The sequence below is a fragment of the Dicentrarchus labrax genome, unplaced genomic scaffold (assembly GCF_905237075.1).
Source record: "Dicentrarchus labrax unplaced genomic scaffold, dlabrax2021, whole genome shotgun sequence".
Lineage (NCBI taxonomy): Eukaryota > Metazoa > Chordata > Actinopteri > Moronidae > Dicentrarchus > Dicentrarchus labrax.
Window position 1 is genome coordinate 24,225,287 of NW_026136722.1, and position 26,196 is coordinate 24,251,482.

Consider the following 26,196-nt stretch of genomic DNA (forward strand, 5'->3'; position numbering starts at 1 on the left):
AACTAATTTCTTACATACACTTAGTCTTAGACCTGTTCATAGCCCTGTGAAATAATTTATTTATATATGATATAATATATATATATATATTTATTTTTTTTTGTCCGGTGTAATTTTGTATCATTTATTTCTACAATATGCCACTACCTCCCTCTGTAACTTGTGCAATATTATAATTTAACTTTAAATCATATCGGTATAATCATACTGTATATAGTTTGTACATACAATGCAAATAAAAAGAAATTCTTGATATTTTGTATTTCTTTGTTATTTAATGTGTATCTCTTTCTTTTTCTGTGTTAGACATCTGGAGCTGCTGTAACAAGTGAACTTCCCCAGTGTGGGATCAATAAAGTCTATCCTATCCTATATAGAACATTGGATGTTGCATATAGTTTGTACTTTGTAACCATAAAGGAATCTGTGCAACACAGAAATATTGATCAATTCTTCAGCTTCTGATTTTAAACACTACAATCACCCTTTCCCACTGTGGATCCAGCAATATCTAAGTAATGTAAGCTGCTTCTCCTCCGTTGAAAGTCCTCCCCCCGCCTCCCCTCATCGTTGCATGGTCAAAGAGGGGAGGAGGAGGCGCGCGCGCACACACACACACACACACACACACACACACACACACACACACACGGCAGCATCCACTGCTGATGTCAGACTCCAGTCATGTCGACCCTCCTCAGCACCATCAGCACCATCATCTTCATGGCTTTTCTACAGAGACGTAAGTAACCCGGCTCCACCGTCGTTCGCGTCCTTTCCCCAACTTCCCATTGTGTCTCTGCCGCTCGTATTCTGCTCGTATTGTCGGTTCTCTCCGCCGAAAGCCTCGTTCACCGGTGAAAACAAGGGTTCAGTCTTTCTAAGCGGGTCAGGCTGGGATGTTTTGGTTGCGCAGCGCTGGGTGCTGTCGGGGAAAAGGCTCAGCAGTGACGCTGTAATGCATATTAGAAAGATCCCAGACAAATAGCGCTTGAACATCACAGAGAGATTGTGAAAGAGTGAAAAAAATACCTCTAAGATCGATAAGGTTGATGGAAACTCTCTTCAGTCCCACAGATGCGCTATGCGGCGCTGTGGGAATATTCTGGGACGATTACTGGGTGCATTTAGTACCGTAGCTTCTGTGTCTTTCTGATGATTTATTCCTGCCTGTAACACACAGACGGAGAACATTTGTATTAAGAGAGAGGTTTTAACCAAGCTGATATAGAGCGCGGATGGACGTGTTGCGTTCACGTGCTGTCAATTTTCTGGAAATGTCGAAATCTGTGGAAATGATGGGGTTTTTCCGTCATGTCACTTGGGATGAAAGGAAACACGGCTCCATTTCATACACACACCTTCTGTAGGATTGGAGAGAATGAGCATTTCAGTAGCCCCAGTTTGTGCCTTCCATGTATGAGCATGTTTCTCCAGAGCAGTGGTTCCCAACCTTTTCCCCCATTTCTATCATTGAGTAAACTAACAACCCCCCACTGAGTGGCATATTGTATGGATATTTAATGTTAGATAACAATAACAATACAGAACAACAGATGAAATGTATAATGGACCCAATTCCTGTGAATATTGAGATGAGTGTTCCTGATATATGTATAAGCTGTTTATACAATTATCTGTCTGTATTATGTATTTATTGAATTTTTAACAATCATACGTAATAGGCTTTTAAAAAAAACACATTCAGTGTTTTCCACTCATTGTTTTATTAGCTCTTTGGTTGCTGTAACTGAAACCTTTTCTAATGCAGGATGAGGCGGTTTATCAGAGAGTGAAGGCTCTGTGAATATAGCGTGTGCTCAGGTGTTCACTGAAAACTGAAATAAATGGCTCAGATATACGCCAACTGTATATAATTCTTACACCCCTTAAAATCAAGAAAGCCACATGACCCCCTGTGAAGCTTTGGCGACCCAAAGTGGGGCAACCACTGATAAAAAACACTTTATATGTTCAGAATCCTCAAAGACTAAAGTTTCCAAAGTTTCTGTTCAGGTATTAGATGGCAGGCTGCCGTCATTGTTCTGCTTCAGAAAGAGACGAGAACTTGGATTAAACAGAGTTTTTATCATGCAGGGTGCATGTTTTATCATGCTCACAACCTGCAGGGTAAATTGTAGGTTTGTTTGTAAGGTTGGAATTGTGTATGTTAGAATGAAGCTGCTGAGCTGAAATATTTGCTATCAAAAATCATTCATTTCTAACATGTAAATAATAACCAAAAGTACTAAGAATTGTGTGCACCCCAGCATGGAAACACCTCTGTTTTAAACACTAGGACTGTGACATTACACTCCAGTGCAACGAAATAGTCCACTAGTATTTCTGAACTAAATCAGAATGAAACAAATCGCACAGTACCAGAATGACCCAGTTATGATTTTAATTAAATAAGACCCCAAATACGCTTTTTTTAAATCTCCATCTGCTTTGTGCCTTCTGTCGCACCATCAGGGACCTCCTCTCTGTCCACATCACTGTTTAGTGTGATTAGTTGGGAGTCAGACAAATGACTTTGTGCGGTGACCTCCTAACCACACTGATCATGCATTGGTGAACACACACACACGCACACACACACACACACATAGGTCGATCAATGGGCTGTCTGTTAGTCACTGGCTTTTCAGACATTCTCTAACAGCTGTGGAGGATCTGATCGATTCACTGACCAAGCCAGTTCACATAGTGTGTGTCTGTGTGTACGCTGTGTGTTGGTTGAGGTCAAACAGTTTTTATTTAAACCCAATGGCAGCCATGTTGGAGGTCCAAGAGACAAACCAAACACTGGCACTAAATAGGGGCGTTCACGTGTTTAGCGACCAAAATTGCTGACTTTGCAAAATGCATCTGTCTTACTGTAATGTTAGCTTGTCACTCACAGGGGAGGCACCGCATATTTCCAAAACAACAACAGTTCTATAGCTTGGTTTGTATGAGTTACATTTAAAATTATTGGAACAAACAACATCTTCTAATTAGTAATAACTTTATATAGCCCCGGTGTCAGTGGTCACATTTGGGCCATTTTGGTGCATAAAGCTTCTGTCTTCCTTTCAATTGTAAATATTAATAAAATAGGGCAATACACATACAGTAGCTTTGGGTTCTGTCTTAAGGTTTGGGTCTCAAATTTGGCAGTAGCCGTCAGGTTCAGTCAGGTCGAACTGGGGTCAGCTTTGGGTTTTTTGCTTTAGGCCCCTTCTAGAATCAGAATCAGAATCAGATATACTTTAATAATCCCGTGGGGAAATTACTTGTAGGGGGGAGGAAAAGGGGGAAGAAAACAAGAGGAGAGAGGAGAAAAAAAGCAGAACTGTTACCAATGGCTGATAGTTACATGTTAACATTAACGTTAGTTGCTTTGATTAATGCTGCACTCACATGGATTTAGGCAGACGGCAGAAGGGCATCACCTTCCAGACAGCATGGGAAAAACAAATAAAGAGTCAGACAAAATGGAAGGATAGCCAAACAAAATATGCATGAGACAGCAAAAAGTTAAAATAATATAACTTTGGACAGCAGTTCCATTTAGCGCCCTGCTCTCATCTGCTAACATGACATCTGGTTTGCCGTCCACCATCTGCCTGCTCTATGTGAATTCAGCATAATTTACCTGAATTAGCCCGTTAGGCTATTAGTTGGTTATAAGATGTCTCAGTTGAGTGGCCCTAAGTTTGAGGGACCTTCAGGTGCACAAGATGTTAATAGAGGGTTTGTGATGCAACTGAAAAAACAAAAAAATAGTCTCATTTCAAAAGTGCTATTGAAAAATAAAGACCTGTTTCAACACAGGCACTGCCAGTCGACTGATTTTGTGATTGCTTTTTAAGTGAAATTTATATTAAATAATAATAATAGCTCTCAATTCTCTCTCCAAAGTCTAAATGAATCACAATAGCACAACTGAACTGAAGACACTTTGGCTTTCTCTTATTCACCCATACATCTGCTTTACTCTTGGTTTTGACTGAATCTCAGTTTGCATTACCTGTCATTTTGTCCTCACTACACTTTCCTCTCTATCTGAAAAACTAAAACTAGCTGGAGGTGGGTGGTCTGCTCAATCATTCTCCGGTACAGCAGCTGGATAAAGTCCAAAAGGGCCAAGAGTAGCAGAGAGCTTTGCTTTACATGTAGTTTGCCGTAACACCAGTACCGTTAGTTGCAGAAGGTAGAGGGAGATAAAGGGGTTTGGAGAGCATGTTTTAAGTTGGTATCGGTGTGTACATGTGTGGGAGGAGAGGGCAAAGGAAGACCTACAACACAACACACTGTACCCAAGAACTGACTACAAACACAGAAAGTAAAATAAGGCAAAATCAGTTGTCTCAGTTGTCCTAAAATTCTCAGTGATCTGTCTTCTTCTTCGTTTAGAAATGGGGTGACAGCATTTAATCAGCTTTCTTACCTGAACAAATTATTCATGCCATCACCAGTATTTAGGTGTCCCAACCTACTGTATACTGACTTTTTTAAATCAGTTTTCACATAAGCAAGTAACATAATCAATTGTGACCAAGATATGTGCTGAGTGAGACATCCTACTGTGTAAAATTAAAGTTGCCAGTGCTGTCTGGGGGATACAACGGTAGGAAAATCAGTAAAATCTGTCAAATCTGTAAAATCATCCATGCAAATGTAGAAGATGTGCATCAGACCAAGACGTGGACATTTTGTGAGATTGTGAGATATGATGTCTGCCATTGTAAACCTAAGCTTCAAAGACTGAGTTTTGACTGACAGTGACTGACTGTTGCCCCAAAGACAGTCACTCATTCATTGAAAACAGTACCACAGAATAATCACAGACATGGTTATTTAAATGTAAGATTGTGAAGCATTTCATGTATTGTGTTTAGGTATAAATGACTTTTTATGAGTGAACGGGTTGTAACAACTTAAAAAATGAAACCTTCTTGGACTCTCCTGGTTGACTGTGTTTCTACGTAGGGATGCGGGTTGGATTCTTTGCGAAATATCCAAGGAATGTTACATTTCTAAGTGTTTCCGAGTACGTTCTCTCACTGCCCTACAGTGTCAACAGTGCACAACACTAGCTAACGTTAGCTTATAACTGGAGTGTGCTAACGTCAACGAACGACTGGTCCAACAAGTCCAAAGTCCAAGCTAACATTACTGCCAAGCTAGTGAAATATACTGCGATATTGTGGTTTGAACTGGCTAACGTTAGCTAACGTAGCAAAATACAGTCAGCCTCCATACTGGTGTAGCTGGTAAACTGGCTGACTTGCCGTTTGCAGGTTACTTTGTCAGCTGGTGTTGCGGGGCTAACGTGCTCGCTCACTAATGTTAGCTAGCGTCTCAAGCTATGAGCTGGCTGCAGCGACACTTCACCAGAGATTCGAGGTCTCAACTATTTTTTCATAATCAGATTCCAGGGACAACAGGTCATGGTCCTGAAGTCGGTCTAGATGAGCACACTGAAGTCGCATTACAAAAGAATCTGACCAAAATCTGAGAGACCAGATTCAATGTGCTTTATGCTGTTCACACTGTCATCAAAAGAACAAATTTGAGTCGCATGTTAGCAAAAACAATCAGATTTGAGCCACTTGTGTCTGAATGTAGCCTTTCTCTCCCTCCGCCATGACTCTCTCTCTCTCTCTCTCTCTCTCTCTCTCTCTCTCTCTCTCTCCCATGACACATTCTGTCCTCCTTAGTGATTCTAATCTCTCATCTCTCTGTGTCTCTGTCACCCTCATTTGAAGTCTTCTTCTCCCTTTGTCTCTCTCTGCTTTCTAGCTGACTGCTCACTGTGTAAGTGTGCCCCCCACTCCCCAACACACACACACACACACACACACACACACACACACACACACACACACACACAATGAATTAGCCCTTAGCTGTGCTCACAGATATGGCGCCCTGTCCTCAAGGACTCTCTCTTTCTCTCTTTTATTATGACTGAACTCAAAAGTACCAATCTGCCCCAAACAATATACAGTACCAAACATGTTAAATATGTCCTCCTTTTCTGAGCATTTTCTCTTGTTATCTGTGTGACTTCCCCAACTTGGTTGCACCCAGTACCCTCGTTCACTGCTGCCAGCTTGGTGACTGTCTTAGCGACTTTATTTAAAAAAGAAAAAAAAAAAAGCTACCAGCAACCGTGTGATTTTTTCCCATTGGAAGCAATCCTATTCGCTGCAACTGGAAATTGTATAATTCTAGTTGGTAGGTCAGTAAACAGCAAGCAACCACAACAGGCAGCTATTATCTCCGACTATTGCTTTAAATGTGAATTCAAATGTCAATATAGTCCTCAAAACTACGTTCTAAATGTACATTTTTTTATAAATATCATACAATTGTGGGAAATGCAAATCTGTTGGAGGGCAGATTCAATGTGCTTGCAGAGGTTAGAAGAGGACTTTTTAAAAGCAGGAAGAACAGCAGCCATTCATGTTACTGTTGTTTTTTAAAAAGCGGCCAGATGTACTCAGGGATTGTTGCTGGAAGCTGCTTCTTGTTCTGGGTTTTATTCCGTCATCATCACATTATGGTCAAAAGACAGGTGGTGCTTAGTTTTCTTCCAGGAAGCTGGCAAACTGGCCTCTGCAGCAGAGGAGCTCCCAGCATTCACAGCAGACTGTTGTAACAAAGGTATAAATTCAAAGGTAGCAAAGTAAAAAGGACTGGCTCGCAAATATACTTGGGTAAAGAGTAGAAGTTCAAAAAAGGAACATGAAAAGTACTTGTCACTATCACCCACGCTCATGACCACTGAATTATGACCATTATGAACCATGTTTCTCTAGTGCAGGGATACTCAACCTGCTTTGCCTGGGGGCCACTTGACACAAATGACAAACAATAATAATGTTTATCAGATGAAATGAATAAACATTAGGATCATTGATGTGGCAGAATAAGACAACCTCAAATAATCTTGGCTTTTCTTGTGGTGCTACCAGGTGAGAAGCATGTTTTGACTCGTGATGGTGCCTGATATTGACCTTGCATACAGTAAATGAAACAAATGAAGGAAATTAAACACAGTCATTTAGGATTAGGATCAGGTGACAAAATAAAGGCAATTTCATCTGTCCATTTTTCACTGAAAAGAGTTTTCATTGTCAGCCTTTCTACGTTTGCTGTCCTCACTCATTTATACCAAGTGTTAAATCCAATCGAAGCAGCCATGTCAGGTGTAAGTGAACATTTAGCATCACATTTAGTGTCACCGCTTCTACGCACTGCACAGATTGCCAAGGGGCATTACTGAACTTTTACTAATTGGTATAAACAAAAATATTCCCAGTGTGAGTCAGTTTATTTTCAGTGTGAATTAGAAAGTGGTCGGAGGGCCAGCTGGCATCCTCCGGCCTGAAGTTGAGTATGACTGCTACAACATCATTCCTGTTTTATAAAGTGCTGTCCTTTAATTTTGCATTTTCTTTGTTGAAAAATACCAAATACAGTAAATGAAATGAAACACTGATAGTCTCATTAGTGTTATGTGGTCAACATGGGTGCCATATCTGCACACACTATGATGGTGAGGCCGTCAAGTGGGTTTTTTGTTTGACCGTAGGGGGGTTGTGGGTAACGCGGACCGTTAGTCCATTAATAAATGAAACAACCATGTGATAAAGACATATGGCCCGCTCTGATCTGCCCTTGGCTGATACTGTGTGTGTGTGTGTATGTGCTCCTGCAAAAAAAAAAGTCAAGAGAGCTGAGTGAAAACTGAGAGTGAGATGTAGAGGAAGAGCTAGATAGACAATAGACAGTGCTGTGTGTGTGGGCTGAATGTGTGTGTGTGTGAGAGAGACAGAGTCTGTGGGCTGTAAGAGTGGGAGTTATCTGCAGAGAGATGCTTTGACCTCTGTACTGCAGCTGCCTTTAGGCTCTACACACACTCACACACACACACACACACTGAACATGGGAGTAATAGCGTATCAGTGAAGGAGAGAGAGGGAGAGTTCGATTTGTGAGCCGCTTCAGTTGAAATGATCACAGCAGCCTACATTTTATTATTCTATTGGTTTAAATGCTCTTGCCCTTAACCAAGTCGCTGGCCTCAGAACTGGAGTTGGCCTTTGAGCACTGCAATGTGGCGACTGCTGCTCCTTAACAGTAACAATGTGTGAGATGCACGGGGCAGATTAACCCCATCAAGGTTAATTAAATATAAATTCACCAGTATGTCCAACAGAACTTAACCAGTGATTCCCAGCCAGGGGTTACTCTACCCCAGGAGGTAATTCAGTAGTTGGCAGGTTGTGGAGTATCTCGTTATTTTATTGTAATAGAAATGTGTGTTGTTTTTTTTTTAATGGTTTTTATGCGTTTATTAGGTAAGAGCTGCTGAGGACAGAGACAGGAAAGGGGTGAGAGAGAGATAGTGACAGGGAATGACAAAGGGCTGCGGGCGGAAATCCAACCAGGCCGCTGTGGTAAGGCCTTTGTACATGGGGGGGCACACTCTACAATTTTCCCAAACTTGTTCTCTGGGGACGCATGTTTTAAAAAAGACAAACCATGGCGAACCAATTCACAGTGAGAAGAGCAAATTTGTGCATAAATGAAATGTGCGTTTCAGCTGCTATTTCTGCATTTTCTTCTTAAAAAAATTACAAATACAAATACTTATAAATTAGACAACCTTTTTTTTGCTCCCAGTGAAACAAACAGAATGTGCGCTCACTTTATGAGACAAAATATGTGCATTTAGGAAAACTCTTGTTTATTACCTCATCAGTAGAACAATGTACACATTTTAAATACCTTAACTAAATAAAGGCATTTAAGTTAACAGGCTTTCATTTTTTCCCTCACATTAGTGGTAATTTGGAGACCCCATCTCCTTACAGAATGTACATTCACTTTATAAATGAGACGATTTAAGTGCATTCAGTGGGAGTTGAGGGACTTCCATCGTCATCACAACAATGTACACATTTTAAAGACTTTATAAGGAAGAAATTCTGCACATTTATTTGTCTCCCCGACCCATGTGTGGGTCACAACCCAGTCTCTCGGAACGAATGCTCTACAGTACCAGGTGACCGAAGCGCCCGAGCAATTTCATTTTTAAAAATATGTCAACATACTGTGTCAGCTAAAAACATTGTACCACAGTATTTATTTAGGATTCTAACCATGCACTGGTATATGAAAAATTCGTATCATACAAGACATTAAAACCGGTATACTGGTTCATCCCGCTTGTCGCCCAGCACATACTCATAACCTACAAGGAACTCCAGTTCTTTGTGTAATATTCCTCCCTGATACAGTGGAGTCATAAAGCCTCAGGATAAACTTCGCTCAAGTGGAAACATATATAATTCTTGTGGACATGTCTTCGCCTCAATTTGGCCAACCAGTGAACATTTGCATAATTTGTGTCAACACACGTCTTTGCATTTTACACACTGCCTCTAAGATTCACTTCACATTCAGTCAGAACACAGCTCAAGAGGTTTTGTGCTTCTACAACTCACACCAATACCACTTTTGTTTCTCAGAGGCAGCAGTCATTATTTACACAGCCAAAGGAGGTATGTTGTCAGGGAAATAGATATAGGTCTCATTCCTCTGTTAAAGACAGTCTTTAGTTATTTTGTTAAAATATAACACAAGAACAACACTGCCTGCTTTGTTACATGATTGTAAAACACTGTATTCTGTGGAATGGGGATTTGTGAATGCATATTTGGCTGTTTGCTGTTGTAAAGGAAGTTTGCTGTGAACCTTGTGTAAGATGTTCATGTATGAAATGTTAATGTACTGCAGAGCTGCACGCTCCATCCTCATCAAACAGCTGCTCAGATCTACTCAGCATCTGAAGACTGTTCTACACAAGGAGAAATGTTCTTTTTATTTCACATAGTAAGACCTCTGTCTCATCCATAAAGACCACAGAATAAAATATGGACACTATTTCTGTGACTTCAACAAATGATGTAGTGCAGAGTTTGTTTTCACAATCACCTGCTGAAGAGGGAAAGTTTCTCTGTGCTCTTCTGAAATCTCAGTTTAAAGTGTGTGTATGTACAGTACCAGCAGGATTTTATGACATCAGAGTTAGTTTGGATGCCAGTCATGGTTCGGTGTTCATCTTACGCACGTGTGATGTGGAAACCTGAAATCTCCAGGTCACATACACTGAAAATTGACTTTTCAGTTGGCTTGTGCATCAGTTGTAGATTCTGTTTTGATTTTTCTCAATATGGGAGAAGGAGGAGATTTAATTTTAAGAATGTTTAAGTGTGTCCAGCACGGAAATCAGTTCAAACTGTCAAACTAGGCAGTGCTGGTCAAATATGAATCAACCCTCTGTTACTGCATTCCCTAATCTTTTCACAAACACCGACCATAACGCCAAAGTCAAGGCTTCAAATCAGTACTCCACAAACCAATGGGTGACATCACAATAAGTTCACACTTGCCTAAAACTGGAGGGGCCCTATAAAACGCACACATATAACACATTTAAGCTGTTTATTTATGTTTTTTTAAAGGATACAGATTGTTGTTATTTTACAGTATATTATTCTTGTCAACAAATCCAGCCTGTCATGACCACCATGTCACCACACCTGTTCACCATATTGGAGGTCCAAAGCTCTTACACACACACACACACACACACACACACACACACACACACACACACACACACTGGCCGACCATTTCTGTTCACAAGTGATGGTACAGTGATGCCCCACATAACATAACACCATTAATCCTTACTGATCCCATCGTTGGCAGGTGTAATTTTGAAATGAGATTCTTCCTCTTATTTTTCAAGTGATCAGTTTTACGCAGTAACCATGGAAACCGCCAGTGAGAGGCAGGGGGCAGGGCAGAGACTTTAAGACAGCAGATGGGGAACGCCAAACCTTTGGCTGGCGGGCTCAGAGGGCTCCTGGCTAAAGTTTGAAAAAACACACACACACACACACACACACACACACACACACACACACACACACACACACACACACACACACACACACACACACACACACACACTCACTCTGACTGTCTCCTCTGCCAGGACATGGGGTTCGGCAGATTTATTGCCATTAGTGCCCCTGCTGTGTTAGGTGGAGAGTGCAAAGTGACTTACTGTCTGCCCAGCATCCAGTCTGTGTTTTCCACACTACATTTGCCAAAGACTGACTTCAACTTCTTTTTTTCCTCTTCTACAGCTAACTGATGATGGATCTATTCCGCAGAGGAGAGCTGGGGCTGCTGGGAGGAGGAGAGGGGCTGAGAGATGATGTGAGCGTCTCCGGGATCAGCTGGTCGGCCAATCGGCTGCCGGAGGATATGTACCCGGCGTCAGGATTGGCCCTGGCTGCCGCCTATCATGACATCAAAACCCGACTGGCCAGTCTGGAGAGGGAGAACAGCAGCATCAAGAGGAAGCTCAAACACTACGAGGTCAAGGTGGAGAGCAGCACACAGTACTCACAAATGAACGCACACACAATAGGATACAATAGAGCAGAGACACTTGTGGTATGAATGTGATATTTTCTGGAGAGTCAATCTCCTCTTCTGTCCTGTCCTCCAGTTTCCTATGATCAGTGAATTTGGAGAGGAGAGGACACTGTGCTGTTCCTGTGAGCCCATCATTAAGGACACCAGTGTAATCCAATCAGAGACCACCAACCTACAGCAGAGGATCAACTCTCTCACTCAGGAGGTACTCTCTAATGTTATCAGTGTTGTACTTATAATTGCTGGAATCTGGGGACGTGGAAGGCAGCATTGTCGAGCAGCCAGCCCATCATTAGAAGTGAAACAAAAGGGAGCGCACTATTTTAGCACAATGTCCTGCTAGCTGATTTTCAAAGGGCACTAATTCACTTTATATTATCTACTTAGCGATATAAAATGTTCTCCATTGTGCTTCTTAGTAGCATTTCAAATAGGCACAATGTAAAATGTTTGTAGATTTATTACATTTGATCACTACATTCGTAAATGCTCTGGGGTTCAGTTCCCTACCTCTCTTTTTCCTTGAAGAACTGATTGGCCAAGATGGGAATGCACCAAGCTGCCCTCAATCATTGTTGAGGACTTCAGACAGAATCATCCTCTAAACTAGGAATTTTGAGATTGGGCTAAAATTAAATATCAGCAAATACGAAAGAATGAGGGACTGCTGTCTGCCTATAGTGATGTCTCTTTTGCAGATTTCAGCAATTAACTTGAGGACTGTGTTTTCATGAGTAACACAAAAAACAGCAACAAAAAAGAGCCAAGTTGTTTCCTGATTAAGCAAATTCTGAGAGGTTTTCCTTTCTCTTTCTGTCTCAGCTCCAGAAGAGTAAGGAGAGAGAGGAGAGGTTGGAGGAAGTCATCCAGGCTTATGAGAAGATTCACTTGGAGAAAAGCAACGTCCAGAGAGACCTAGATAAGATGGTAAACACACACACACACACACACACACACACACACACACACACACACACACACACACACACACACGTACACCAGTGTTTCTTTGTAATAATAATATTTTATGCTACAGTGTAACATTGTAACATTTAGGAGGCTGTATTGGCGGGAATTGAATACATTATTAATAGGTATGTATTTATTAGTGTATAATCACCTGAAAATAGGAATCATTATGTTTTCATCATCTTAGAATGGTCCTCTTCTACGGAGGCTACCATGTTGAACCGCCATGTTTCTACTGTAGCCGAGAAGGGACAAACCAAACACTGGCACTAGATAGGGGCGTTCTCGTATTCACATTTCGTAGCCACCATAGTTTCTCCTTCGCACTTTGAAGGAGAGGAGGAAGCGAATGAGTTGCAATCTGCAACTACACTACTAGTTGCCACTGAATCCTACACACTGGACTACAGCGGCACTTTGGGTTTCAGTTTCACATGTATGATGTGTGTTTGTGTGTGTGTGTGTGTGTGTGTGTGTGTGTCAGACGACTCTGGCAGAGCAGCATGTGGAGCAGATCTGCAGTCTGGAGTCGGCTCTCAGACAGAGAGAAACTTCCCTTCAGAAACTCAGCGCTCAACTCCGCAGCAAGGACGCTCATCAGTCTCAACTCCACGCCAGCCTGGATGTACCCAGAGGTGGGTCCTGTTTGGATCATGGTAGTGTTAGCAGTCGTAAGAGGAGAAATACAACAGCAGAAAGTTATATAATAATAAGTAGCAGTGCTAGCAGTCATATAGCAGCAGGTGAAAAGTACTAGTTTAAATCATTGGGTTTTCCAAATGGATGCTCTAATCTCATTTTACCACAAGATTCAGTTTCAGTTATGAGTTAAAAATGCTAAATCCATTTGCTAATGCCTGCTCCTTAATTTACACATATGCAGTTTACAATGATAGCAGTGGCAGATTTACCATTGAAATTTGTTTTCAGACATTTGTTGTTAACTTTGTCGGCTGAAATAACAATCCCATTTGAAGATTTCAGTTGAGTCATGTGTTGGTTGAAAATGCTGTCTCTGGCAGACGTTTAAATTATTCAAGCTGAGTTGTGAACTCTGCACTTAATGGTTACATACTGTACATGATATGGGAAAAGACTGTGGTTTTCTTCTAACAGATCCTGGGCAAAAGGTCAGCATCTTCAACACATTAATAAACAAATGGCATTGTTCTTGTATTGCAGTGTAGAGTTGGTCGTCATAGTAGTAGTAGTGAAAGTATAAAATCAGAATCGTATCTTATTGTAACATAACGCTGTTTAGCTGCTTCACTACTTTGCTGTGTAATTGTAGGAATGAGCAAACACACCAGTATCTGCATCTGTTCAACCAACAAAATGATCTGTACTCATAGTGGGCGGGGCTTAAACTCGACACTGGTGGTGCCTAAACCATATGTGGGTGGGACTAACTGGAAGTTGTTCATTAAAGCTCAACATTGATATGGGTTGAGTAAAATAACTATTTACTGAAAAAGTCTTCAAAAGTAGCTATATTTAGCAACTTTCACAAGGACTAAGACTAACCATTGTGTTTGGCGAACATAAGGCTATCTCAGGTAATGGAAACCTAAAATTCACTGTAGTAGGTCAGAGCTGTTAACGTAAGCCTACACTTTGATGTAGTGCATCATGGACCAGCTTCTACAGTGGATGGGCTAGTTCTGAATGGGTCTTAACCTGAAAGTCTATAATATAATATAACAGCTAGTATGATATGCTCCTGGCATTGGGAATAACACTGGGTTAGGTTAAAACTGTAGGTAGTAAGCTAGTTAGCTGAACATGTTAAACACACCATTCCTCACCATTGTCTTGTGTTTCTGGTTTTGGAGGAGGTAAAAAAAGAGAAACCACCATCCAGACTCTCTCTCCTACTACAACTCCATGCACACCACTTCAACATGCAGAGAAATCCAAAGCTTGTCCGGCCATGACAGCAAACCACAAACATGTAAAAAGACAATACTAATGATTCAGGAACATTCGTCGCATTGTACAGCAGTGACTTGGAAGAAAAACTAGAACCAGGGAGTAAAGATGAAACAGACTGATACTGTGTGTGTGTGTGTGTGTGTGTGTGTGTGTGTGTGTGTGTGTGTGTGTGTGTGTGGTGCTGTCAGAGGGCCGTGGGCCGACGCTGCAGAGCTCCCGCAGTCTGGACGCCCTGTCAGACCTGAAGCTGCAGCGACTGGAGGCGGAGCTGGAGGGGGCTCGGCACCAGGCTGAGGGAGCCTGTCAGAGGGAGAAGGAGCTGAGGGCCGAGCTTCAGAGGCTGCAGCAGGAGGTAGCCCAGCTACAAGAGACACAGAGACAGGTAGGATGGACAAGGCTGGATGTTTACACCTCGGGAACATTATCTCTACTGCAGGCCTCCAAGCTGTGGTGCTCACATTTGATGGATATTTTTAGAGAGGATGGGACACCGGGACTATTTGCAAATGCATTTTTGGGTGAATGGTAATTTGTGTAATGGGGTAGGGCATGAGATGACAAAACAAAATGTAATGAACCTAGAATGAATGGATTTTCAATTCATGAATTGGTTATTGGACCACACCAACCTATTAATGCATGATGTCTCTCACAGGTTTTATGTGCCTGTGTTTGACAGTTGCTGTTATTATTGTTTTTCATTATTAATCTGTCACTGCAGTATTTACATCATTTACATTTGATAAAAACAGAACAGTTCAGTTGAAAAGTGACACCACCACCCATCACATAAATTCCACTTAGATACTGACTATTTGCATTTGACAGAATAAGTTTGACTCAAAGTCTGCAGACTAGCTTATTTCCAAGGTTTTGATTGCATCTCACAGTCTTCATCAGCAGATGATTAGTCAGTTGTTGTCCGGGGCGTGTCCAATGGGGGGGCCTGGGGTGGCACTGGCTAATATGATTGGCCCCCCCATAATCCTTACCTTTTCCACTCGCACTGTGTTTCTTAGGCCGTTTTGAAGCTAGAGTGAAGATACTGGTATCGTATGACCTAACGGATCCATTGGTACCATATCATGCTAGCATATTAGGAAGGGGGCTAAATAACGCTCCAAAGTTGGGCTAAATTTTGGTGATGGAAAAACTGGCATTGCCATTTTCAATGGGATCCCTTGACCTCTGACCTCAAGATATCTGAATGAAAATGGATTCTATGGGTACCTACAAGTCTCCCCTTTACAGACATACCCACTTTATGCTAATCTCATATAGTTTTTGGGCAACAACCATGCAGTTTTTTGCATGTGGTATCATTTTTCCCAAGTTTGTTTGGATATTTCTGCATACTGGTGTCCAGTGTAACAGACTTTCCTCAGTATTAACAGAGTTATAAATGTGTGTTTAAACTCCAGCATCCAACTTAAACATGAGTAGAGGTTGAAGGACTGTTAAGTGCTCTACGTAGACAAAATTAATAAATATAGTTGTAGCGTTAGAGAGAATATAGACAAACGATAAACAAATAAAATGTTTTTGATAATTAACTGGAGTGTGTCTGTCTCTCTGTCAGTCACAGGACTTGTCCCCACACTGTGAGCACTGTGACGTAGAGTGGATAAAGAAAGCCGGGGACGAACAGTGAGTCTTAGTTCAAACAGGAGAATATTCTGAACAGTTATGTGTCAGTTTGTTTATGTGTATTTATTTACTCAGTCACTCTCCTTGTGTTGCAGGGTGAACCTAGCGTTGGCCTACACTGAGCTAACAGAGGAGTTGGGTCGTGTTCGCAGTCTGGCTGTGAAACAGAGTGACCTTCTGCGACATGTCTCACAGGAGCCTGGTAGGTCACCTGACTGGCCTCTTGGCTCATGGACGTCATAGCATCATTAGATATTTTAAAGCAGTTGAAGGGTAGTTGAACGGTTAGAGAGACTGTCTATGCTGAAACTCTGCTAGCCTGAAAGTTCAGAAAAATGGACTGGGGCTCACTAACAAAGCATGTGTGTGTGCTTTTATTGCATATATCCATGTTTTAGTGTATCATTATACAGTTTCATGATTTTTCCCAGTGTCTGTTCGCAGAGAACAGATCACATTAGCCTGTGAAATGTCATTGAAGGTATTGTGTTTGCACCCAGGTACCAGTGGAGGGAAAGCATTAGTGCACCCATAAAATGGAAACAGAAATGTCCAACATCTGTTTTCTTTCATGTTTCGCTCTAACTAAATTGAATGCAACCCATGTAGTGTGTTGGGCTTTGGTCATTATTGTATCCTCCAGTTTTATTTATTAGCTTAGTTTGCTGTTAAATATGCCATCCAGTAGGTCAAACCAATTTTTTGGGGGGAGGGATTATGTTCGAGCTATTGAGAATAAGTAACACTAGTAACACTAGAGCATATGGCTGCCTCATATATATCTGTCTATATATGTGAGTGTGTGTGTGACTTCCTCTATATATGTCCTAAAGTGGATAAGAATTTATGTATAAAACATAAATATTGTTTCTAGAGCAAGTAACAGTAACGTCAGCAAAGTTACTATATAAACTCAATAATATCTCACTGGACACAAATCTAAAATGTTAGTAAAATAAATCATATTCTTGACATCAAACACACAGACATCAGACAGTATCCCTCCTGTCCTCTCCGATATGTGTGAAACTAACATACAAACAGCTTTAATCATTATTAGATTAACAAGCGCGCTGTACTTGTAACAACAACAGCGGACAAAGCAGTTGGAAATATTGCTTCTCTGTGTGTCTAAGAGACTTGGGATGTACCATATTACGTAGCCCCTTATGATTTATTAGAGCTTTGTGATAAAAACAACTGACTGTAGAAAGACTACAGAGCTTGGCCCTGCTGCTTGACTCACCCGATCGGGTCACACTTCTGTAGAGGCTTATTTTAGAAAAACAAATCTTTTGAACTGTAGCAACTCTTTAAGCTGACATTAGCCTTACTTTGAAAGGGATCACCAGTTGCTGTGTATCTCCATGCCAGTGCCCCTAATTACCAATCACTAATTGCCATGTTCTGGTTAGGAAATTCTTCATCCCCAGGCAGCTTCTGATGAAGTTTTGTCACATGTTGTTTCTATCCCAAGCTTTGCTTCTGATTCTCTCCAAACTAAAGACAACTGAAATGATACGAAGCTTAAATCCTTTTACCATTCTCTCTTTTTCTTTCTTCCTCTCCCAGTTTCTCGTCCTCCCCCTGCTCCTCAGCGTCTCTCCCCCACCTCCCCCCAGCGCCCCTCCCTCTCCCCTGACAGGCTCCTCCCAGCCCCCTCTCCTCCTCTGTCGCCAAACGATGGCCCCGCCTCCTACTCCCATCAGCCAACCAGCAGCCGTCTACGAGCAAAATTCCAGGGTCGCCGTAGTTACTCGGAGGTGAGGCTGGAAATCTTTGGTGTAACTTAGTTGGAAAATTCTTAACTTTTTCATAATGACCTTTGACCTCCTCCCCTTTTCTCAGGTATCTGACCCGTCTGCCATCCACAGACCCTCAGCTCGCCTGATGAGGGATCCAGTATCCACTCTTCCCAAGCCCAGGCCCCTCCTGGGGGAGACGCAGGGTTACGGCCTATCCAAATCTCAGCTCCGTGCCTCCTTGGTGGGGCTGGTCAGACCAGCCTCAGCTCATGGAGCTGGAGGGGAGAGAGGAGGAGGAGGGGGAGGAGAGAGAGTAGGGGGCAGCAGTCTGAGCAGTAGTCCTCATCACTGTGCTCTGGACCTGGGCTTCCCTCTGGCTGCTGAGGTGAGAGCTTTCAGTAAATTTCCTCAACGTTAATAGTCTTAATGTGTCCCCATAGTTTCAAAGGGCTCATAGAAAATGACTTTAATTAGCTGATATGTTCTCATACCTAATTACCTGATTCATACTATTACTCATAGATTCAGCAAATACCTTAATTATATCAATCTGGTGAGAAAATGTTCAACGCTAATTAGCAAATGTTAGCATTCTAACTAAAATTGATAACATGGTTAACGTTACCTGCTAAACATCGGCATGTTAGGAATCTGGATAATTAATAATTAAAATATACCTAGAGCTTTGCAAGTTGTTAACATATCATATGCACAATCATATGTAGATAAAGATCCCCTCCAGACATGTATTAAGACATATATACAAATAGTCTGCTTGGAACAATAATGTTTGCCTTTTTTCCTCAAAGAAATGATCATTTTCACATTAAAATCCTTAAAATTCCAGAATCTGTGAATATGCAAATGTTCATTTCTAAAGTTTTCCTCCTGACACAAAATGTCTCCTACTTCACTGTAAAGTCCATTCTCTGTGGATGAGCACTGGTGGCTTCAAGTTTCTACATCACACTGTACAAGTTGCAGCATACTGGAGTCGATGATGGTTTGCCTCACCTCTGTAGCTCTTCTATAACCCTTGAAACTGCATTATTTTTGAAGAAATCATCAAGTGTTCCCCTGCCCCTCCTCTCACCCAGGTACATCACTTCTGTCGCCTTGACAACCCGCCTGAGCCCACCCCACTGGTGACACCGCCGCAGTCTTCTGATGATGAAGAGGTGATGTCGATGATAATGATGTGTGGCTCCTCTCGTAGTTTTAAAGCTGGGTTATTCATCTTGAGGATGTGTGTGTTGTGTTAATTTACAGGATGTGTGTACGTATCTATCGCCGGCTGCCAGCCCGCCACGGACACTCGGCGCAATTGGGATTGGCTCATCGTCGCCTAGGGACCAGCCCCTACACCCCTCATTCCCATCTCCCAGGAAACAACTCCACCATCCCTCCTTCTCTGCCCCTGAGGGCCCTGCAACCCTTTCCTGCCATCTGCCTCCCTACATGAACAATGAGCATGCTCAGTCATGGCCCTCCATTAATGTGAGTAGAAAACAATGAGAATTACATAAAGCAACTAATTGATTAATTCCCTGCAGTCCTTGTGGGGATGAACCATGACTGCTTTTCTGTGATGTTGATTCCCAAACCTGCTCCACCTCGGCTCCACTGATGTAGAGGGGTATGTGTCTTTGCCTCGTTTTTCCTAAAATCAACAATCAGCTCCTTGGTTTTACTGACTTTAAGCAGTAGGTTGTTCTCTGTGCACCACAAGATTGTTGCTTTCCTCCTGACATGAAGTCTCAACATTGTTTGAAATCTGGCCAATGACGATGGTGTCATCTGCAAACTACACAACAGAGTTGTCTGCATGTCAGGGGATGCAGTCATGGGTGTACAGCCTGAACAGGAAGGGGCTGAGCACACAGCCCTGAGGGACTCCGGTGTTGAGCACTAGGGAGGAGGACTTATGACCACCAATCCGAACTATTTATTTGGGTTGCTTTTAAATGTCTGCTTTAATTTTTTATTAGCTGTTAGCTGTATTATTTTATTGTTGCTGTGGGATGAGAAAAATGTATCTAGGTATTAATCCTCCTAACCACCAGAGGGCTTGGTTAGTAGACAGGACGATTGAGTTTTGTGGCTTTTAAATAGAGTTTGATGTTGTTTTAGTTTTTATGCAAATATCCAACTAATGAAAAGTGCCTCATGTAAGACAGTTTAGTCAACTATACAGGACATCCCTTGCATTTTCTAATCTTCATATAGCTTGAGTTGAGGAGGACCAAAATACAGACTAAAATGAAACTGTGAAACACCTTACACATTACACAAAGTCATGTGAATAATATTAATATCTTGATTATTGCTTTGGACACATCCTCTAATAGACACAACTACAACGCTGCTCCGTAATTTTTTGTTAAAATTAAGAATAAATTCTGTGATTTTGCTGCAATTTGAGGTTCAGTAATTTGACACCTGTGTCTTCTTCTGCTTATAGTTATGGATGGAGTCAGAAGAGAGTGCTGTTCGTAGCTGTCCTCTGTGTCAGCTGACCTTCCCAACTGGTTACCCTGATGATGCCCTGATCAAACACATCGACTCCCACTTGGAGAACAGCAAGATCTGACTTTTTTTCCTTTTTTTTTTAAATTAAGCATTTTACACCCATTTTCACCCGAGATGGACACCAGGCCCACCATGATAGTTTTTTTTATCCAGGAATGGTCTGATGAGCTTGCATGCTTCTTTCTATGGAGCTTGCCCAGTACAGCTGGAGTCTTCTGGTACAGGGGTTACATGCCCTGCTCTAGGGGCACTTACCTCTGCCTTTCCATCCTGATTGTGGAATCTAACCAGCGACCTTCCAGTTATAGACCAAGTTTGTTTTTCTACCCTCCAGGCTCAAGAGTCATTCTCTTCCTTTTTCTTCACTGAGGACATCTGTACATTGCCTAACATTCCTCACAACGCTCCATATCGGTATCACATTCTGTATCACAACCAAACTCTTCATTTGTACATAGACCTGAGTGCTAAGGAAATAGCAGAGGTAGAAAAGACAACATCTCTCGGATACACTGACATCTGACATACACTGCTGAAGCTCAATTGGTATCGTCACATATGCTGGTCTGGGAGCAGCCTTGGAGGGAGAGGACTTTCTGGTAACATCCGACACATGCAATGTCAGAGGCGCCTGTTGTCTTCATGTCTCAACATGGATGTCACAGCTCTCATGTTGCTTTGTGGGTGATCAAAATTACCATTTGCTACAAACTATTTTGAGGTAAAATGATTCAGAGGTTAAGAATTGTTGGCAGAAGTGATTTAGTTAGTATCGTCCTCTTGTTTGGATGTGATGGCAAAATGAACACGATGTAGTCTAATAGCCAGTTTCCAAACATATGACACAGGCTATATAGAACAGTTCATGGTTACATGATAGTTTAATGGATACAGCAAACAAGATAACAGTGAAAGGGGCCAATCTACAGGCTAGTGGACCTCCAAAACAATCTATATGTAAACTCAAGAGTGTGAAATGCTCCCATGGTAAAAATGTAATTGAATGAAAAGAAATTGAACAAGCACCTACTGCCAACTCCTGCTGTGGTAATGAAAGTGCCTTGGTTCAACCACAACCTTTATTTTGTAATGACCTATGGAAGCCCATTTCTGCCACTGGTAAAAAAGTTATTTTTTAAATTATTAAATGTTTTTTCTTCATAAATGTTACATATTATCTTAATAACTATGACTTACTATTTTATAATTATGGGAACATTGTGCATAATGAGATATCGCATAATATCTAATGATTATAGTTTTCCCCCCTCATAATTATCTCATAATCTCAAAATATCTAATTTATAACATGTTGTTATGACGTAATTATGATTTTGTATCTCATAATTATGTGAACGTTTCTCTAATTATGAGATAGTATTTCATAATAAATTATTAGTGGGAAACTTTATGTCTTCAATTGTTATTTATGAGTTATCTAGTTATTATGACATAGTATCTTAAAATGATCACTTAATGCTTCATAATTATGTGATAGAAATGTTATAACTTAACTCATAATATATGCTATATATGCCAAGTATCGCAGCTTAAAATTGTGAGATACTTGATCAAAATTATGACATTTTAATCTTCAAGTCATAGTAATATTTCCTATCACTATGAGACAAGTTATAAAAGGATATTTATGACTTAGTCCCGAAGTTTTAAAAAGTCTATCATCTAACTTGTATGGACATACATAGAAAAGTGTAAGAAATGACAACATAAGGCATAAGATGTTTTACAATCCAGTTTCACATTAGATTTTACACTCGTGAGTTTACATATTGCTTTTAGAGAAATGTAGCTCCAGAAATCTCTCATGGTACTACAAAGATAGAATAAGGTCAAGATCAGCCACCAGCCAGAAATATCACACATCTCTTATAATTTCCCTCACATCTGGGCTCCTGCGCTGAAAAGACCTGGACTCATCTGGAGTATGGGCACATATTTAAAGAGACTGAAACAGATTTTTTGACTTAAAGCTGTTATTGTGTCAAGGATGAAAGCCAAACTTATTAAGCAAAAAATGAGGAAAATATAAACTATTAATGAAGCTAAATAATCTTCATTATAACTACACAGTGGGTCGTTCCTGGGACAGCAGAGATTTTTATACATTTCGCTCTTATTTAGAAGGATTTATGGTATGATGAACAGCAGGTAAGGATCCACCACCTTGGAAGGACACTTCACCAGAACACGCGGTAGCTGGACACCAGTGTGTGCAAGAATTGAACCTCCTTTCATTCCATCGTTACAGTTCCTCAGAAACGCAGTGACATCTTTATTAAGTTACAATTTTAGGACAGGAACACTGGTCACAGTTTGACCTCTGTGTGTCCATGATGTGTTTATTTTCTAGCCAGAGCTTTCAACAATATCACATCAAATTCAAGACGATACAATGGATAGATTTTGCTGATTCAATCTGCTGATGAAGACCATATAATGTGGTTAAAGCTCCATTTAAGCTAGTAAGGGACTCTTTAGTTGATTACATTTGTTTTGAGATAGCTGTCTCTGAGATTTTTGACTCCAGAATCATTGTTGGTTCTCAAGTGCCCGGAAATGCTAACATCAGCATGCTAACGTGCTAATAACAACAATGTTAACATAGTAGTTTAGCGTGCTAACATTAGCTAATTAGCACTAAACACAAAGTACAGCTGAGGCTGATGGGATTTTTGGAAGGTATTTGGTCATAAACCAAAGTATTGAACAAGTGAAAATTTTGACCAGAGGATTGTGCTCGATGAACGTTCAGAGGATCACCAACGTTTTAACAGTTCCTCCAATTGTTGCTAGAGGAAAATGTCTCAGAATTACAGAAGTCTGTAGAATTCATTCATGAATGACACAAGATTGTGTACCAGTCAATCGGGTGGATGTCGAGTTGTTTTACTGGATGAGTCAAAACTTGGACCTGCTGGTGGTACGAGGTGAAAAGTCAGGAGATCACCAGTCATTAAGATTAGGACTCATTGGGAGAAATGGGAAGATTCCAGGTGGGCCACCACAAGGACCAGTGACTGTGACATTAAACAATCATTTTATAAATATATCATGAAGGCTACACTTGCAGAAGAGGTTACAATTGAGCAAGTGATTGATGACAAAATCACATTTGACCTTATACTCCGACCGCATTAAGCAATGCCCTGCCCACTGCAGTAAGGGCGGGGTACTTGATAGAAGATGTGAGTAAGACATAAAAAAAGACAAGATGGAGAAAAAGAGAAGTGGTGGAGCTGAAAAGGCCAGAATACAAGCTGGCCAAATGTGCCGGACTAAGCAACTTCTATAGGATTAGAACTAGTTTGTGGCTTGAGAGTGAAAGTAAAGAACGAGTGCTAGAAGTTGATGGTGACCATGAGACAGGTATGCCAGCTTGTAAAGATTCAGGCATGTAAGGCATGATGTTACCTTTAAAACACAGTAGACCTTTTTCACAGCAGTCAAAATGGCTATTGTGAAAAAGCTCTATTCATGTTTAGTGTCATGGAATTGTGTGGCGTTATGGCATAAAAACAAATACAATACGTATAACGAACGTATAGATACAGATATCTAAGCCAGTATTTCTATTAAATGACCCCTGGGGGGCTCTGTACCTGTGACCTTGGTGTGGAGTCAGGAATCTCTGAGACAGCTCAGAAAACTGTCCCAAAGATTTGCTTTTAAACTTATTTCAGGTTGTAATCCTCTCATGTCTGTGGGAGTCTGGACAAACCACACAGACTACTTCATAAACCTCATACTTAAAATAATGCTTGTTGGAATGCTTCCCGCTGTCTTCCATTAGCCTCAGTGTGGTGGTCTGTCTCCACCTGGTGAAGGGACAAGGGATTACAACATCTGCAAAGACAAACAGAGCTGGATATGATGCTGTTCCCATGGCCTGCGTGACAAGTTTGCCAAGGAAGCACTGGAGTGTGTCACTTGTTTGGCACAGATCATATCTGTGGTTCTTCTCAACACTGCATTCAGTATACTGATGAGAATGCATACTGGCATACTTTTAATTTAAAGTTTTCTGTAACACAGTTTGTGGAATTACACAAGTATGCTTTGTCCCAAACTGAAAATGTGGACTTGACACATTGAGTTTAAGTGCAGGTGCACTGGTGTACATAGTAACATGTACAATATTACACTCATTGTACATACAGTACTAGGTTAGGGCTATGACATCATTTCAGGATACACTTTATTGATGTGTTTCTCCAAAATGTTTGAATCTCTGTCACTTTAACCTCTCGGAAAAACCTCTTGGAAAGTGAATAAGGTGAAAGGCTTTTCTTTTTTCTTTCTTTTCTTATTATTTCTGGTAATGTTTAAGATTTAGCAGTTAGCTGTGTTACATTGGGTGCTACTGTATGTAGCTGCTTCTCTCTTGAACTACAGCTCCATTCACACTGCAGCTGGCACTGTCTAAGCGTTTTTTATGTCTGCTTAAAAGATAACTACAAGTTATTTTAACTTCACAGCAGCCATTTTGACTTGGAATAGTAGGGTAAATACAGGTGTTACCAGTGGTATTATTGTACAATAGCAGCACCCTGACTGTGTTTGACATGTCCATGTCAGTCCTTATATTATATGAACCCCCCACAGGGTACCTTTGATTGTCATTTGGTTACAACCTCAAATATGTAAAAATGTAGAAGTCAGTTTGAAATCTAGTCTCATATTTGAGAAGAAAATTGGAGGCAATCAAGAAACACCGCAGTGTGGATGGAGCCAAAAGTCTGCTACATTACATATGTGTCTGTGCAGACATTCAGCCAGGTAGATGTCAGACGTAACATAATGTGTGTAGTATGTACAAGTAAAGAAGCACACCAAAAACAGAAAACTGTAAAACTCTGTCCTTTCGGCTTAAACGGTTGAAAATTGGTGTCTGTTACCTGCACGCTCTGGTTTATAGATGCCATCAAACCTGTAGATTTAATTTGAAGTTTTCAGATGTTAGAGGGGGAAACTGCCATATCGTCCTGTGTTGGTGGTGCTGGTTGCATTCAGAGGACATTTCAACAGGAGTTCCTTCATTATATTACAACTATTTTACTTTTTAACAGTGTATTGTTGACTAGATTGACTTTTGACAATATCTTTTGCAGTTAACTTTATTATACGTCGTAGTTGTGTTTACAAGCTTCACTGAGAATGATTTACTCTGACAAACTGATTATGCACTTTTAGCTTTGTTAAATGAGGATTTGAACGCAGCCAGCAGGGGACGCTCACTGTTCCACTCACTGTAGTCATGAATACCTCACTGTTACTTCACTGTTTACAACATCAGCAAGAGAGAGAGAGTGAATGCTTTAATAAATCATATGTAGAACTGTGGACAGGGATTTGTGCTGTAAATGATCTGGAATAATATAAAAAATAATAAAGGGTAATATTAAATAAAAAATAAGTGTGTTACATGTTGAAGGTCAGTAATAATGATGTGGTTCAATAGTGTGAGCAGCATGTGTCAAACATCCCGAGAGACATCAGGTTTTGTTTGGGACTGTACAAAAGTTACTTAGTTGGGAAAAGTGCACAGAAAATGTAAGATTATTTGTGACACATTTTGTTTATAGTGGGCCAGTTAGGCAAACCATTTGTGCATTTTAAAACTAAAGCATGAACATTTCAGCATATAATAAACCTGCCACAAGGATTTATTACAAACATGGAGGCAGTCCGGGTCCAGGTCACCCAAGCAACACTGGGCAAGCATTCTTGGGTAAACCATTTTCCCTACAAGTCCAACAAAGGGTGCGGCCCCCACCCCTCAACACTAGCAGTGAGATAAGCCCCTTTCTATATAGAGTGCCTTACTAGAATGTGTACCAAC

At 41.0% G+C, this 26,196-nt stretch overlaps 1 protein-coding gene across 2 annotated transcripts; it reads left to right on the plus strand.

The window, feature by feature from the left end:
- Positions 1–324: 324 nt before the first annotated feature.
- Positions 325–25,746, plus strand: LOC127356326 (TANK-binding kinase 1-binding protein 1-like). 2 transcript variants are annotated; one of them, XM_051387975.1, is made up of 13 exons: positions 325–742; positions 11,220–11,460; positions 11,588–11,719; positions 12,337–12,441; positions 12,968–13,118; positions 14,604–14,797; positions 15,995–16,062; positions 16,158–16,264; positions 17,635–17,825; positions 17,911–18,192; positions 18,905–18,985; positions 19,077–19,304; positions 20,269–25,746. In XM_051387975.1, the coding sequence occupies exons 2-13, from the start codon at positions 11,227–11,229 to the stop codon at positions 20,395–20,397; spliced, it is 1,902 nt and encodes a 633-aa protein (XP_051243935.1). In that variant the 5' UTR covers positions 325–742; positions 11,220–11,226; the 3' UTR covers positions 20,398–25,746. The 2 variants fall into 2 exon arrangements, with proteins under 2 accessions (XP_051243935.1, XP_051243937.1); XM_051387977.1 differs by having other exon boundaries at positions 326–742; positions 11,220–11,454.
- The last annotated feature ends 450 nt before the right edge of the window (positions 25,747–26,196 follow it).